This window comes from Apiospora aurea, assembly GCF_038362705.1.
Source record: "Apiospora aurea strain CBS 24483 chromosome Unknown utg000003l_segment0_segment0, whole genome shotgun sequence".
Taxonomy (NCBI): Eukaryota; Fungi; Ascomycota; class Sordariomycetes; order Amphisphaeriales; family Apiosporaceae; genus Apiospora; species Apiospora aurea.
The window spans coordinates 2,637,681-2,653,995 of NW_027117390.1; the positions used below are offsets into that span (position 1 = coordinate 2,637,681).

Genomic DNA, 16,315 nt, shown 5'->3' on the forward strand with positions numbered 1-16,315 from the left:
CGTAAATAAGTAAAACGTGTGAAAGAGTTTTGAAAAGTAAAGAGGGTAAGATACGAAGCGAGAGAAAAAAGAGGTGGGAAAAGGGGAAGGGGAAGATGTTTAATGGAAGGCAAAAAACAAGGGGTAAAAAGAAATGAAAAAGGAAAATGAAAAAGAACGTGAGATAAAACCTGACTCCCACCTCAATTTCCTAAGATCATCGAAACTCGGGATAAACCAGATCCTTTGTCGAGACCCCAGTACCAAAACCACCCCTAATACATTGCATATTTCCACCGAGTCACCGTGTCACCGCTTCATAAATACTCTACCTTGTGCCAAAGTGTCCCAGTACACTCGCTGAGGGGTCTGGGGATGTTTTGAAGGTGGAGGATATAGAATGAAAGCCACAAGCATGTCCTCTTCCCGCGACCAGATCTCAACGCACCCTTTCGGTCCGGCGATGCAAGCAACGAAGAAGCGAACCCTAGTGGCAGGCGAACTCTTGCCTCTGAACGCTGACTTTGAATTGGTCGTGTGCGGGTCTCACAACCCGCACCGTACCACTGGCAGTTCGATTAAGCCGTACCACTGTTCTTTCGATGAAGGTGGCACTTGAGATAGGGTTTTTAGTGTAGATAGTGCTTAATATGAAGTTTGTTGTAGAAGGTAAACAATCGTATCGTATATATGATATGATGGTTGCTGAATTAGATCAGAGAAAGGCGGAACGCAGACGAGAGAGCGCTTCTTTAACAAGGTTGGTTGGGTACGGCCAACCATCAATCTGAGGCCATTCCACAGACCAGGTGTACTTAGATACATGTACACATGCAGGCTAATGCAGAAGATACTGGCAACTTCAGGTATTCCTGAGGTACCCCTGAGGCCATTTGTCAAGTGGCTGGGACCTTCAGGCCCAGCGTGACTACATCTTAGGTACTAAGCGCAAGTCTTGGTGCATGTGGCTATTGTCTCAAGTATACGGGCTATGCTTGCTATTTGCCCGTGTCAAGGGGCAGAACAAATGTGTTTTTGTGGTTGGGTAGCATTGGGCTCCGAGAAGAAATGGCCTCAGTGTCGTGTTACGCTGTATGAAAAAGAAACGGCACATACAGTTAGATCATTCTGCGCCCGAATATTGGAACCACCCAATTATTCTCTTGTTAAACTAAACCCTCGAAACGCCAGCTTCTGATATCTATGCTAATACCATCCTTAGTATGCATATACCTTTGACATTATACGACGACTTGATTCTTTGAAGATTAGCTCCACTGAATCCAGTGGGTAGATCTTAGCAGAGGCAGCATCATTAAGCCATGTTCAAATCGCCTACATCAGCAAATACTCTAAAGGGGGGGACCCAGAAACTCCCCTTCTGATGGATCCTGGGACGGATGGGGCGGATGGAAAAATGTAAAAACGAAGAAGACAGGAGACTCCGTCCATCAACATATGCATGATCCGAATCGCATACAACTAGCATTCCCTCCTCGACCTCCTCGACCTCCTCGACGTCCTGATACATCGAATTTAGTTCGGAACAGTTTCACTGATCTTTTGCGAAAACTTGGCAAATATGTATGCCCATTGGAAGGCTGTGATACAGATATTTCAGAGATTTCGAACTCTATTAAGCCACACACTGGTGCCAATTGCGATCCTCTACTCGAAAATGCGCACAAAAGAGTGTGGCCAGCAACGCGATGGTATGAAACTCCACATTCAATCACTCGTCCCATACGTCGGGCAAGTCGCCAACATGGCGGTGGATTCTTGCTCACAGATCTGGCTCATGCGAAAGAGACGCCTGATGCAGATCCACGTGGTATGACATCGGAATGCATCGACGAATATCCGAGTCTTGGGAAATCGGGATTGGACGAGTGGCGACATGGTCCGGGCCGCAAAAGGTCATGGAATGCATGTCCGGTACTGAAGAGACCCACGAGGCGGAAGAAACTCCGGAGTTCGAACGGTATGTCCCCGCCACGTACCAGGCCTTACCCGGGTCTAGCATTCGTCCCTAGGTTTGGGAAGAAGACCCGAAGTCCCAGAAAGAGAGAACCTTAGTGTCGGCCCCAGAAGGAAACAAGGCGAACTCCCGAATTCTCGAGATTACCCAAGATGACCTGGTCTATTACCAACCGTAAGGTCTCTCTTATCCCAACCCTACCTTCCCTTGGATTGAGAGATGAGTAACCATTACAGGGCTCCCGGTAGCCGCTGGCAACACCAACAACCCCCAGGATGTGTGCCAAACCACGTCAGCCCTGCCTGTTCAGTCCATATCTCCCCAACGGAGCATCCTCGTGTTCTGGATCTACGAAGGAAAAGACGAATACGCTGGGTGGATGACGCTTACTGGGCTTTTGAGAACATACCATCTGACCCTTGCCTTCGGACTGAAAACGCCACGGACAAAATGCAAGTCTCCTGGGCAGATGTAGCGCGGTTCCTGAAACCCGACAACAAACCCAAGGACACAGCAGCACGCGGGAAAGACCAATCGTCCAGTGGTGCCAAGCAGGGACGTAAAAGTCGAGGCGTGCCTGGGCTTCACATCCCTGACTTCACAAGCCACCAAAGCTTCACCGACTACCTCGAGTCGACAGCTAAGAAGTTCATTCGAAAGTGCACAGTGCTCCGGAATATAGCTCTAGGGAATGAGACTGCCGCGGAAAAGGATTACCATAAGCTGCTCAAGGTGGTTAAAAAGCGAAAGACTCAACTCTTCCCGCTGTTGGACGCAATGGACCTCTGCGCATCCCGCGTTCCCACCACATTCCTTGCAAGAACCGCGGGTCCAGGTCGTTGCTGCTTACCCTTCTGTTTTCCGTCTTCCTGTTTGACGGTATCGTGGGAGTACGGCAATGAGGACTGGATGTATTACCATTCTTCCCGTGGTAGGGTCCTGGGGTTCAAAGGAGACGGTCACTTTTTGAGGGCTTGCTTGTCTTCCTTTGCTCATTGACACAGACAAACAGAGCCTGGGTACGAAAAGTCCCACTTGAACCAAATAGACATCATTGGACCACGGCGAGACATATTGAGACGTACAAAAACTTGCCTGGGCTATCCACATTGATGTCTTCCTGGATTCGTTGACTTAAGCTCACTTCAAACTTGGCAACCACATTCGTCCCACCTTCGCCTTCATTTCTTGCAGTCCAGTCCCCTCAACGTCATAGGAGTAGCAATGGCATGCCGTCTCCCCCACGGTACTTCAAAATGCAAGTTCCCTGTTCGGATGAAGCATCCTCAGGGATAGGCATGTATTTGCCAAAACGTGTAAAGCGTACGTTTCTCCCAACGCTAACCGGAAACCCAGCTGGTATCAAAATACTTCCTTTTCGCAAAGGCGAGTCACCATCCCATCCCATCTATGACGTAACAAGATTATCGCCCAAGTATAAGCACAACATCTGCGCAACATCATGTTCGGTGAAGATATCCAGCATCTGCCCCCCCCCGCGGGCCTTATCAATGAGACCTTGGCGCCCGCTCCTCCGTGCCAACCCGCATGACTTGTTATACCACAAAAATACGCGCGAGAATCTGCTAGATGAAGAAGATTGATCAGCCTCTGCGAGAAGGTTATAGTCAAGAAAAGGGATCTGGGCCATGGTGCTAGTAATACAGCCACAAAATCATCCACCATCAAGGCCATATCAATATTCCCCCTTTTTCCTGCTTTCTCAACTCTCATGAAAGGATCAGAATCCAGTCCATACACCACTTTAAACGAACAATTTAGTCATACACCCTCAAAAATCCAAAATATATCCCGATGTCTCTTTTTCAGGACTTACGATTGGTGCCATCCCACTGGCCTCGGGATCCTCCACGTCATACGCCCGGTTCGCCACCGACGTGGGCCCGCCGTTGCTTCTCTCCATCACCGTCCACGTCTCAATGCCGAGCCGGCTGCGCGCGCCGTGCTGTCCTTGTCGTTGTTGGCCTTCATCGCTTCCTCTCCGTTCCTCCTGCAGCTGCAGCATAAGCAGCATCGCGCAGCTCGCCTCGTTGCCCAAGCGCTCATCCGCAACCGTGCGGTAGTGGGGAGAGCGGTTGTCCCTGCCGTCCTCTCGTCGGACACCCAGCCAGAGGTGTTGATACGGCCCGAACCCGCTGAAGACGTCCCGACTCCACGCCCGCTCGGCCGCCTGCTCCGAGTACTCGACCACCGTGAGCTCGTGCTGGCATTCTCCAGTGGCGTCCCACTCGGCCAACACGACGTTCTGGATCTCGCGACACGTCTGCACGGGGATTGCCTCCGTGATGGGGCGGACGGCGGGCACTCTCCTCATCTCGTCACCGTCCTCCTCCTCCTCATCATCATCGCTGCTACCATCACCACCGCTGGAGACCTGCTGTCGAGCGTTGAGCGCCTTCTCCGCAAACAGCGGCGCGAAATCCAATCCCGTCACAAACACATCCCGGACCGGATCCAGAAACACGACCCCCCTCGCCTCGGACCCAGGAAGCACCTCCCCAAGGTGGCTCTTAAACGCCAAACGCACCCTCTTGGGCCCGCTGGGCATCAAAGGATGTCCCCTCGCAGGAAACACACGTCCTGTCCCCGGCGGCGCGACGAACAGCGGCAGCGCTCGCACCGGGACAGCCACGGTGTAGAACCGCCGAGCCTCAGCGCGACTTACGCGGTTGACCGACAGGAACGGGCTCGCGAGCCGCCGGTGCGGGACGACGTGCCTGTCGTGGAGCGGGACGACGCGCTCCTGAGACTCGGCCTGGAGGGCGTGCCGCCAGACTTTGATCTGGAGCTCCAGGGGAAGTTTGGCGAAGCCGGGCAGAGCCATGGTATTTATCTATCAGTCAGTTCAGGGTAGGGTGGTTTTGCATCGAGGTAAGCCTGCAACAAAAAATAAAGGCAGGAGAATGGATAGAAGAGGGAAATTTCCAAGCCTACGTATGATTACGCTCAAAAAGTCAGCCAACGGAGACACCATTTTCCTTCTGAATTTTCTCTCTCTTGTCCATGGGAGTTGCGAACGTTGATAATCATAATCGACTAAATCGAAAAGAAATACACCCATGGCAAAGGGGAACTATATCTTTTGTACCAGATAGTCCCGTCGATCAAAGGATACGGGCGTGCACCTCATCAGCCCATGCACCCGGGAGAATGAGATAGACCCAATCCAGCTAACTTGTACGAGGACGATGCCACATGTTGGACTGAACTCCTGTGCCTGACATCCGAGCCTCGACATTCCACTTCTGATAACAGTATCCATGACTGTACGCAACACGGTCTTGCCCCATGGGGCAGGTTAACTCAAGTGCGCCGCCCCTTTTCCAAAGACAAAACCAAACCCCACTCTCACCACCCCAAGAGCAAATTTATCACGATAGGCCATGCATGATAAGAAACACTGGGTAGAGGGTATTCAATACACATTCAACACTAGCAGCTGCTGCTCTACGCGAAACTATCCCCCGCACCTCCTTTTTTAGTCAGAGTCATCATTTATAGTCGCCCGTGCCCGGTCCACCGCCGTGTCGCCCGGCATGCGCGCCTTGTCCCCAGCCGTTTGTATGACAGGGGGCCGGTAGAAGACCGTCTCGTCGTCCTCAGCGTCGAGCTGCATGAGGAACGTCTCCCATTTCTCGATCAACTAGAAACCGCATGTTAGCATCATTCCATTGTATCAAGTCTCGCGAACCCCAGCCTAATGGGTGATGTGAACTTACCTCCTTCTGAGCCTCCACCGCACTTTCCAAGAAAGTCTCCACAGCGCTCTTGAAGTCCTCGACCTTCTCGCGCTCAAAGCGGTCCAGCTCGGCACGCATCAGGCGACCCATATCGTCAAACAGGAGCCTGGCCTGGTGCACCTTGCGCTCCGCGTCGGCGACCTCGGCGCTGACCTGGTTGAGGCGATCCTGCTGCGACTTCCCCTGCCGGAGCAGCTTGTCCTGGGTGGCCTTGCGCTTCTGCAGCTCCGACTCGGCGCTGTGCCAGCTGTGGAAGGCCTTCTGGCGCTGGCCGAAAGCCTGCTTGACACTGCCAATGAGGCGGATGTACTCGTCGATGATGATGCCGAAGGTCAGGACGTCCTGCTGCGCCTGTCTGTCGTAGACGTCGCGTATCGTAATCTGTAACTCCGAAAGGGCGTCAAGTGGGCCGGACAAGGTGTGGCTGAGCTCCACTGTTGAGAGAGCATGTAGAGAGGCGGAGAAATCGCCAGCGGCCTCGGCCATGGCCTTGCGTTGGCTGACCATGGTATCCATCGACTTCATCAAAGCCTTGAGCTGGTTCTCGAGGGCGTCCAGATAGACGCGACGGTCGTGGAACCACTATAATCCGTTAGTACATGACTGAAAGTCGCAATACCCAAGAAGGTACCTACATCATCTTGTTCAACAAACTTGTTGCTGCTTCCTACGCTGATGCCGAGAGATCCAAAGACGCCCTTGCTCTCGCCCGGGATCGGCTCTCGTCGTTCCTTGTGCTTGATATCAACATTGAAGGACTCGCTCTCGAGGAAGAGCTTCAGGTCCGGATCGTTCTGTAGCGTAGGATGGGCAGCGATCTTGTTGCACATCTTCTCGAGGGCGGCACGACGCGACTCGACAAAGTTCTGGTCGAACCGGTTGAGCGCCTGCTTCTCCGGGGGAGGGGGCACGACGACACCAGGGTTGTTGCCGTGCATGGTGGTGTACAGCCACAGGAAGTCCCGGTATCGGCGCTTGACCTCGAACTCGGGCTGCTTGTAGCCCTTGGACGTCGTGCGCGTCCGGACCGAGTAGACGATGTGGGAGCTCGTCAGGTCGCCGACCTTGTGCGGGTCGCCAACGCTGATGTGGAAGCTCGGCTTCGCGGCGGCCTGCTCGAGGCTTATGCTCGGCCGGTTCGTCGTGCGGACGGGGCTGGGCAGGGCGGCTTCCACGGGCGGGGGCGCGCGGGGGCCCGTGGGGAGGTCGGCGTCCTCGTCGTCGTCGATGTTGTGAGGGTCCTTGGGGCCGGCCTTGCGCTGGCCGGCGGCGGGCATGGTGGTCCGGATGGTCATCTGCTCCTTCTGAGGGGGGACGGGCGGCTCGTCGGCCAGGGCGTCGGCGCCGGGGGCGGCATTGTCGCCGAGGGGGCCCAATGGGCCGAGGGGATCATCGGCCTGCAGGGAGGTCGGCTGGGCCTGTAAGCGTCGGACGGGCTTGCGCGGCCCTCGGGCGGCCGCGGGCTTGACGTTGGATTGCGAGGCTTGGGGGGGCGTCGGTCTCGGACGTCTTCAGTGCCGAGTCTGGATTCGGTGTCGCCGCGGTTAGTCCGAGGTCGGCGATAGGTCTGGGTCAAATTGGCCGAGGCCGTCTTACCATCTTGCTCAAAGGGCGGCTTGGACGATTGCGACGGGACATCTGGAGGCGTGTTAGCATTGGCAGTAGCGGACAGGGCGGTGCAGTGTATTGGTACATACCGCCCCAAGGCGAGTCGCCTGCTTCTCCCAGATCCATTCTGATGGTTTTAGTTGTTGCTTTTGGGCATGCAGGGGTGGTGGGTTGAAGCTGTTGTAGATTGAAATTGAAAGGGCGATGGTTGATTGTGATTGATGGGCGACAGTGTCGTCAGAGCACTCACACTCACTGGCAATTGGAGCGAGCCAGCGCCAACACCTGCGGCGTGGGCTTCCCCCCAACCGCCTCAAGGCTGCCACCAAAAAGTGGGAAGGAGCTCGGGCCACGCGCGCCTTGACACCCCCCTGCCCCCCCTGCTCCCCAGCTCACAGGTGTTCAGCCTCTGTGGGTGGTGGGGGCGATGGCGTACAAACACATTCCCCGGGAGTTGATCCCGTCCCTTCCGCCGATTTGTCTCAGACATTCAGGCAGCCTCCCCTGAGACACCGCGCCTCTGCTTAATTGATTGTCGTCATCTCTATAGGCAATAGTAGCCAGCAATAGTCTCGGTAGTGGAAATGCCCTCAGGGTTCTATTGATCTACCCGCCGCTTGCCACGGCTGGATATGGGTAGGTACATGGAAATGGAATGGAGCGATATTCATTCCATTTCACCAGCAACACTCCGAACGTGCCAGCAATACCGCTGCAGCCATCCGTCGATAGCCACATGAAATTGTACCACAGCTGATCGATCCATAAGGTATCAAAAGGAAGCCCATTGCTTTTGTCTAGTCTACTCCACTCTACAGATCAGGCCATTCTATGTATCTGCCCACTGGCTGACCGATCGCCATCCCGCTGCACCAACGGCATACCCATGCTGTCTTGCCGTACTATCCGCAGGCAGCCTCAGTTCCAGATCTCAGGGTCCTGGAACTTGTCCTTGAATCCGATCGGGGTACCAGTGTAGATCCTCCAAAGCAGCTTGGCTAGCTTCCGGAACTGCTTGGCCAGCTTCCGTTGGCCCAGCCGGTTATACGCCATGCACGCGTACAACGCAGCCTCCACGTTGAACTCCATCGGTACGGCGCCCGCCGCTGTATCCCAGTTCAGCTTCTCCTGCGCCTCATCAATCACCAGGCTGAGGCCGGAGTCGCCCAGACATCGAAGTGCCCACTTCAAAAGGACGTTCGGCCTTTTCTTGATCTCATTGTTACACACCTTCGCGCAGGCGAAGTCCACCAGACACAGGTCTGATCGAATATCGCCGTAGACTTCCTTCGGGTATGTCTCTTTCATGAGATGGTGATACTCCTCAAACTTGCCAAGCTCGGGATGGTGGTTGGGGGACGAAGCACCAGGAGGTGTGAAGACGCCGGATAGCGGTGACGACATGCCAGAACTGGCCAGGTAGAGCTTAAACTCATAATAGAACTCCACGTAGATGTCTCGACGAGTAGTCAGCAAATGACGCGGACATTGTTCGTCGGCCTTGCACACGGTGCATTGGCATCGAAAGGCGTATTTCGCCTCTAGGTCGGCTTGGTGCTTCATGCCATCACCATGAACCACTCTGCTGTTATTGTAAGTCAACGTGATCTCATCCCCCTCTTTGATATCCTTGGCTGCTCGGATAATCATGAAATCCCCCATATAAGAGCGAACCGAATTCGCATCGCACGCGTGGTTGATGATCGAGATATATCTCCATAGCCCACTGTGCTTGAGGCGCTGGGTGCCCCAGTTCTCGATATCGAAATGCGCGTCTCGCGAATGCACGGCGTCCATGGTATAGGCGCTGGTGTGCACAGCACGATGGGCGGCGAAGCAGTCGATGGCAGGCCTGCCGTCGACGAGCTCGCCACTCCAAAGGCTCGGCTTCCCATCGCCCAGGTCGAGAATCTCCCGGATGCCTTGGCTGGCGCTGTTATGTAGGCATTTATGCATAAACATGGCCGGCAGTTGGGCGAGCGTGCCCCAGGTCGGTTCATTATTGGCGTTTGGCCAAACCAAGTCGCAAAAAGGCGCGGCCGATTCCTTGCCCTCGAAGCTTGCTACGAACGCCTTCTCGCATAGGACGATGTCTCCCATGGTGATATCCTTTGTTGCCACTAACCCGTAGCCGCGATTTGAGTCGGTTTTGACGCATACCGCGTTGCCGAGGAAATCAGCCACGTCGGCAAGGGGTCTATCGAGAGTGATGGATGCGCTGATCTCCTCGAAGTCGTATGCCCCTTCGTTCCGCTCTCGGAGGCGTTGCAAGGCAAGATCTCGCCCCCTAGAGATATTTGCGTCTTCAGGTTGGAGTAACAACGCTTCGTCAAGCCATCTTATAGCCGCTCCAAATCGTCGTAGTCCGTACGAAGCCATCCCGGCACGAAACATAGCCCTAGAGTCAAACACCTTTTGTCTCTCGTCAAATTCCTCGTCCGTCGCGTTTGTGTCAAGCAGTGCAGCGCGTGCATCTGCTATTGCTTGCTGGAAACGACCAAGAGAGAGGTTGGCCAAGGCGAGATTGCGAATCATGCTACGTTCCAACGACTTTTCGGCTGGTGTACACAGCGAGACGGCCATCTCCCACAGTCGGATAGCTTCCGCGAACTTCTTCTCCCTGTATGCACGGCTTCCTTCCGCTTGGAGCTGCCGTGCGCCGTTCGGATAGTGAGCAAGCAGCTCTCTTCTCCATCGGGCTGGGTAGATATCGTCCGAGATTTCCAGCTCGATCAGATTGGAGGGGTGCTCAACCAGAATCCCATGCTGGCCGCTGGGAAATGTGACGTAGAAGGGCTCTTTCACAGCAAAGACGGCCCCCTTGGGTAGGTTCTCTTCGGGTGTCAAAGTCACGTCCCTGTTTTGCAGGATGATGCAGTCAACCACTCCTCTGATGTCTTCGACTGCTGCACACAGGTATCTGTCGAAATTCGGATCCATGAAAGTTCGGACAATAACCATGCTTCCAAGCACGGGACGATTCACTATGAGCTACCAAAATAGTTGTTAGATTATATCAGGCACTCTTACCATCAATGGGATAATTGGTAACTTCGCTTACATCATTCAGATGAACATGCTCGAGATTTTTCAAATCGATCTCGCAAGGAGCAAAATATGCCATTTGTTGCAGCCAACAAGGGCGAAGGATACGCTCTTCATCCGAGCCGGGGGTGAGGGGGGCCGTCATCAGTCCGAAGACATCTCCCTGTGCAAATGCTTCCTCTATCCAAGCTCGGGAATTCAGACGGCTTCTGGAAGGCCTTCCAGAAAGCGGCTCGATGTGGTTGACCAATTCCGCGTGCTCGTGAGTGATCCAGGATACTAGCTCGGGGTTCATCGAGGCCAGGGCACCACTTGAGGATGACATGACGGGTGCAACGATGTATGTATGTAGGACTGTTGAATGGTGGTTGCAGTTTGCTGCAACTGAGTACTTGGCGAAGCTACCGCCTCGGATGTAGAGGTTGTAAAATGGAAGAAGGGAAAGAGAGCTCGGTGGTTAAATGGAGGTTTTTAAGCGAGTCATCAAATCCTAAACAATCAACAGTGATTTCAAGTGCAGACACACAATGAGAGTTTGTTCCATAAGTAGACTTTAAGCTGTAGGTACAATCACCCATACCACTAAAAGGGTTGAACCGGTCCCCTACCCAAGTAAGTACTCGCAAACCTGAGATACTTTGTTCATAGAAACACCACCATGCCTGCACTTCTTTAGTACTTGTGCTGTTACACCATGTTATTCTAAATACGTACAAACACCCCTTCAAGTGGAACTTGTTGACTGTTTCAACTTGAATAAGAGTAGACACTGATCACATAACACGAGAACAATCCGTTCAGGCGTTTTGATTTTGACAGGACCGGGTTGCTAGGCATGTGTTCAAAGGGATCATGGTTCGGAACCGCCAGCTGCCGGGATAGATTACGAACGAGACAGCTCGTGGAAAGGCACTGGAGTCACTGCCGTTACCTAAGGTACTAGGAACATATACCAGTTATGCGGTAACACAAGATGGTATGTGGTTTCTAGTGTTTGGTATCTTGTCCAATAGACGTCAAGGAGATCAAGCAGTCAGCAACTCTTAGTAAGATGCAACCCCTATCGGCTGCCCCCCCCTCAAATGACCCCTCCAGATTTCAGATGATTCTAGAGCCCCTGAGCAACAACAACAGTATATAAAGGGGTCAAATCTCACTCGTCTGTCAATTGAAGTAGATTAATCTCTTCCTCTTTTTTTCCTCTTTTTACTACTACCAACATAACCAAAAAAGCTCGCATTGCCTAAGCGGTCCAGGCCGTGCTGGCCGGCGGAAGCATTAACCGTGCGGCCAAAGACTATAATATTAATAGGGGCACCTTTCGCAATTAACTTAGGGGTTAATATTTAAAAAAAGAGTAGGATAAAACTCGGTAGTTATTCACCTTTACGGAAGAAACCTTTTTAGTTAAATGGGCCCTTTTTTTAGGTTAGCCTAGACTACGCATTAACGCACCGGCTATTTCGCATATACGCTTAGCGTATCCTCTTTATAAAAAGGGTCGATTACTTTATCGGTAAACGATAGGTATACCGTTTTTTAAAACGTTATTTAGCCTTTAAAACTGTACGTGCTAAAGCGATGGATTTCTAGCGTTTTGTATATATATTAAACGGGGCTATACGAGGGTTTTTTAATCGGTTTAATACTGCTATTATTAATAGTATACCCCTTCGATTTAAATTTAACGCCGATGAAGTAAGAACTGCGATAACGATAGGGGAAGGTATTATAATAATCGGCCTTACCGCCTATTAAAGTTTAATACGGAACGACTCGGCTAATCGTGAATAAATAACTGTTTTAAAGTATATTAATATTATTAGTAATATCCTGCCGCCTTTAATTATATTTAAAAGCTAATCGGTCTAGTAATAATAATTTCTTTAAGAGAAGGATAAAGTTAACTGTAAATATAAGAACTAAGCCTTTAAGGCGTTACTAAAAAAATAGACTTTTAATTTTATAGCCTTAAAATAGTTAAGAAAAATCTTTATTCCTTTAATTAAGCTTAATAACTTTAATTAATAAAGGCTCCTAATTTTAGATGGACATAAAAGTTATATCGATAATAACTTTATGCTAGCGGCGTTAAAGGCCAAGGTGTGGCTCCTTTACTTATTACTACACAGCTCCCATGTGCTCCAGCCCCTGGATATTGGCTGTTTTAGGGTCCTGAAAAGGAGGTTCCGAAGGGAGCTCGACCTGGTATACGCCGTTATTAATAACAGCTACGTTAGAAAAGGGGACTTCTTTCGAGCCTAGGCTAAAGCACGCAAAGTAGCCTTTACCCCTAAGGTTATCGCTGGTAAATGGGCAGCAACTGGTATTTACCCCCTTAATATCGACAAGCCGATGAATAACAGGCTTCGTCGCACTAATATGGTGCGAGCTATCGATGAGGCCATCGCCGCCGAGGATACGCGCCAGCCAGCTGAACCGAAGGCTGGAAAGATCGAGACGCCTAAAAATAGCCGGCAGGTTAAAGATTTAGGGGCTGCGATGCTTGGTGCTGATGTCACCACCGGTGATTTAACTAGGAGGTTGCTGTGGAAGAAGCTCGGTAAGAGTGTTAATAATTTGACGGCCCGGATCGGCCGGTTAGAGCAGGAAAAAGCCGGTCTGGAGGCAGATTTAGAGAAAATAAGATCTTAAAAGAGGAGGAAGGTCGACGAGGACCCTAATGAGGGCTTTATATATATGGTAAACATTAGGGAGGTTTAAGAGGACGTTAAAGAAAGAAGGCTAAGGAAGAGGCCGAAAAGGCCGAAAAGGCGCGCCGATGAGGTGGTGGAAAGTGATGTAAATCGAGCTGGTGGTGAGGGTGATTCTATTGTAATACGCACCAGCCGAAATAGGCCTTAAAATGCAGTGTGCGTTGTTCAATTGACCTATCTATTGCTGATGTTGTTGATTTTTACATCTATTTTAGGTATGTCATTTGAGGGGGGGCAGCCGATAGGGGTTGCATCTTACCCACTATTAGGAAAACCAACAAAGTCGATATTTAATCACTTGCTTTAGATAAGAAGACCTGGCCCTGGCTAAATATAATCCTCACAATATCCAAATAAACACGCTGCTAATACTATACTCTTGCTGCTCTAACGGTGTTCGAAATTCGGCTTCCTCTTCTCCAGGAACGCACGCTGGCCCTCATGACAGTCAGCCACGTCAAACGTAGCGTAGTAAAGCGCTTTCTCGTGCGTCATTCCGATCTCCAAAGTCGTTGACTCCGCTGCGTTTTGATGATTATGTCAGCTCTCCTCATCCTGTGACTATGAGTACGAAAAGAAAAAGACTTCAACTTACCGGTAAGAACGGCCTGCTTTGCTATTTGCACAACCGGGCCGGACAGGGACGCGATCTTGGTAGCGAGCTTCAGGGCCTCCTCCAGCACTTTCTCCTTAGGAAAGACGCGGGTCACCATACCCAGACGCTCGAACTCGGCCCCAGAGGCAGGCTCGCCGGTGAGGATGAATTCCATTGCCTAAAGTCCGAGGAGACGTTGGTTAGCTGACAGGGTCCATGCACCCATACCCAGGAAGGACAGTATAGTAGGCAATTATTTACTTACCTTGTGCTTTCCCAGGGCCCGGGCGAGGCGTTGCGTGCCACCGGCACCGGGGATGGTACCGATCTTCATCTCCGGAAGACCAAACATGGCGTCCTCAGCCGCATAGATCATATCGCACTAGGTAAATTAGGGTCAATCGGCGATCCTATGAGACAAGGGAGGGTCTGCCATGTGGCGTTATATCGGTACTTACAGCCAAGGATATCTCGCAGCCTCCTCCCAGCTACCAGGAGAGATCGCATGTCAGTCGACGCATGCAACCGAAACGTGGCACAAACACGGGGAATGGGATGTCTTACCGCAGCTCCCACCACAGCGGCAATGGTAGGCTTCGAGAAGCCCGCGAAGGCGTCTGTGAGATCCTTGAGGAAAGCCCTCCGATGCGCCGCGGCGGTGGTTATCGCAACCAATTCCTTGATGTCCATACCAGCTGCAACAACGGCAAGGGAATTCCCCACCAATCAGCCAACCATGAAATTAGATAGATAGATGAGTATGATGCTACATACCGCAGAAGGGGCCTTCGGGTAGGCCGGCGATGACGACGGCACGCACCTCAGGCATGCGGTCCAGCTCGCGCAGGGCCGCCACAATGGTGTCGATCATGGCCTGGCTAAAGGCATTGCGCTTCGCTGGCCGGTCCATCTGGAGGACGGCGACGCCTTGGTCGTTGGCCGAGACCCTGACATCGTCAGTGGTGAGCTTGGTGATCAGTTGCATCGTGACTGAGGTGTTGCTATTTCCCGGCCGGTGGTGATTTTGCTTAGTGCGTGAAATCTCTTGGGAGTGTTGGCAGGACTGTGGTGGATCGTGGAATCGGATTGACGGATTCGAAGCCCAGGTCTAATTAAACACATCAATGGCTGGAGGGAACGGGATCGACCCTTGTTTTACCGCCGTGCACCATGTTTACTGCTGTCTTGCTGGTCTGTCTGCCACCCCTCTCCCCCCATCGAAATCCACTGCAAGCCCACCCACCACGAACGCATTTGCTACACAAGTATGCAAGCCACTGTTGCTTTTGGGCGCGCGAGGGCCATGTGATGTCAGCCATGTTGCATGAACCGGCCGATACTACTAACTCGGTTGAATACGTATTCCACACTGGCCATGTCCTGGCCCTGTCCTGGCCCTGTTCTCGACTCTGCACCCCCTCTTCTGACTCGCGGTGTTGTGGCTGTATGCAGAGGTGGGAACAATTGAAGGCCCAGGAGGGATGGACCCCTGCTCCCCCATTGATAATCGGTACGCCTCGGCTGATTCATCAAGCCATCAGTCGCATCTCTGTTAGTACGGAGTAGTAGTACCTGCATCTCTGCAACATCGGCACTCGCCAAGTTCGGAATAATACATGATATGGGCCTCGTCTTGCTTATTTGTTTAAGTCAATTGAGTTTTTCTTTCTTCTTCAATTGATACATCCCAACAGAACCCGTTTGAGATACCTACTGCCCATGTTTGAACTGGTGGTCTCTGCGACGACTTGCATTGAAATACAGGATGCATGCCGTGTGACATATGCAGTGAAATGCCCACGACTCAGGAGTCAGGACTTCTTCCCAGTTAGTATTCTCTCATCGCACTTCATCCGAATCAAGCAGCTGTCTGAGCCAAAAACAGCAGCCTCTGCCTGCCATGTGCTGCGACGTGCTGCTTCATGCAGAGTGCTGCTGCGTGCTAGGCTGGAGTGGTGCTAGCGAAAGCCACCTTCCTTCCACTGAAGCACTGGTGTGTTCTGAGCCTGCGCCTGCGCCTGGCCTGAAGTAGCATGCGCTTGCCAAGGCGAAGTCGAAGTCGGGGTACCCTGGCGCGATGCTAAATCGGTCGCCCAATCCTGGAAGCCAGCAAGGGCAAGATGAGCCTCGTCCCAAATCGCTGAATTAGGTTCATCGGCCGACTGAAGTCGTGCCTGCGCATTTCAACCCGATCTTGGCGGCTCTCGCTTGCCCCCGTTTTGCGTCCACGGCAAACGTTCGGGCCTCTATCCACCAATAAGCGCCCCCCATCCAGGGCCCAGTTGTCCCCAGTGGATCCTGCCAGGGCCAGAAGAGGCCAGAATTGTCCACTGCGGCTGCCCCAAACCCTGGACTTGCTGCTGCTACTAGGCTCTGCTAGGCTCGCCCTGTCAGCACCAGCCAAAAGCCAAACTTTATCACATGCATTGCATCTCCGTTTTTCCCACCTTTAATCCTAGCTGCTTGTTTCTTGAAACAACTTCGCTCCCTTTCTGAGCCTCTGTTGCTCCACGCGAAAAAGCTCTCTCTGCCGCGCCGTGCCCAGACTCCTAAACAGAACACTTGCATCGGTCCACGATTCCCTGCTGATGTGTTTTCTTTTGTTTCAACAGGCCAAACTTTTGCCGCTCTG

At 52.2% G+C, this 16,315-nt stretch overlaps 5 protein-coding genes across 5 annotated transcripts; 1 reads left to right on the forward strand and 4 right to left on the reverse strand.

Moving 5' to 3' along the window:
• Positions 1 to 1,744: 1,744 nt before the first annotated feature.
• PG986_004672 (uncharacterized protein) lies at positions 1,745 to 2,956 on the forward strand (the record flags this gene model as incomplete). Its single annotated transcript, XM_066840894.1, has 3 exons — positions 1,745 to 1,810; positions 2,013 to 2,131; positions 2,194 to 2,956. The coding sequence occupies 3 exons, from the start codon at positions 1,745 to 1,747 to the stop codon at positions 2,954 to 2,956; spliced, it is 948 nt and encodes a 315-aa protein (XP_066703521.1).
• Positions 2,957 to 3,749: 793 nt separating this feature from the next.
• Positions 3,750 to 4,802, reverse strand: PG986_004673 (uncharacterized protein; the record flags this gene model as incomplete). Its single annotated transcript, XM_066840895.1, has 1 exon — positions 3,750 to 4,802. The coding sequence occupies one exon, from the start codon at positions 4,800 to 4,802 to the stop codon at positions 3,750 to 3,752; it is 1,053 nt and encodes a 350-aa protein (XP_066703522.1).
• A 654-nt stretch (positions 4,803 to 5,456) lies between these two features.
• On the reverse strand, positions 5,457 to 7,452 carry PG986_004674 (uncharacterized protein; the record flags this gene model as incomplete). Its single annotated transcript, XM_066840896.1, has 5 exons — positions 5,457 to 5,621; positions 5,698 to 6,300; positions 6,354 to 7,201; positions 7,315 to 7,356; positions 7,416 to 7,452. 5 exons carry the CDS (start codon positions 7,450 to 7,452, stop codon positions 5,457 to 5,459), a joined length of 1,695 nt encoding a protein of 564 aa, XP_066703523.1.
• Positions 7,453 to 8,244: 792 nt separating this feature from the next.
• Positions 8,245 to 10,696, reverse strand: PG986_004675 (uncharacterized protein; the record flags this gene model as incomplete). Its single annotated transcript, XM_066840897.1, has 2 exons — positions 8,245 to 10,317; positions 10,388 to 10,696. 2 exons carry the CDS (start codon positions 10,694 to 10,696, stop codon positions 8,245 to 8,247), a joined length of 2,382 nt encoding a protein of 793 aa, XP_066703524.1.
• Positions 10,697 to 13,475: 2,779 nt separating this feature from the next.
• PG986_004676 (uncharacterized protein) lies at positions 13,476 to 14,668 on the reverse strand (the record flags this gene model as incomplete). Its single annotated transcript, XM_066840898.1, has 6 exons — positions 13,476 to 13,609; positions 13,684 to 13,861; positions 13,949 to 14,065; positions 14,142 to 14,171; positions 14,248 to 14,378; positions 14,458 to 14,668. 6 exons carry the CDS (start codon positions 14,666 to 14,668, stop codon positions 13,476 to 13,478), a joined length of 801 nt encoding a protein of 266 aa, XP_066703525.1.
• Positions 14,669 to 16,315: the final 1,647 nt, after the last annotated feature.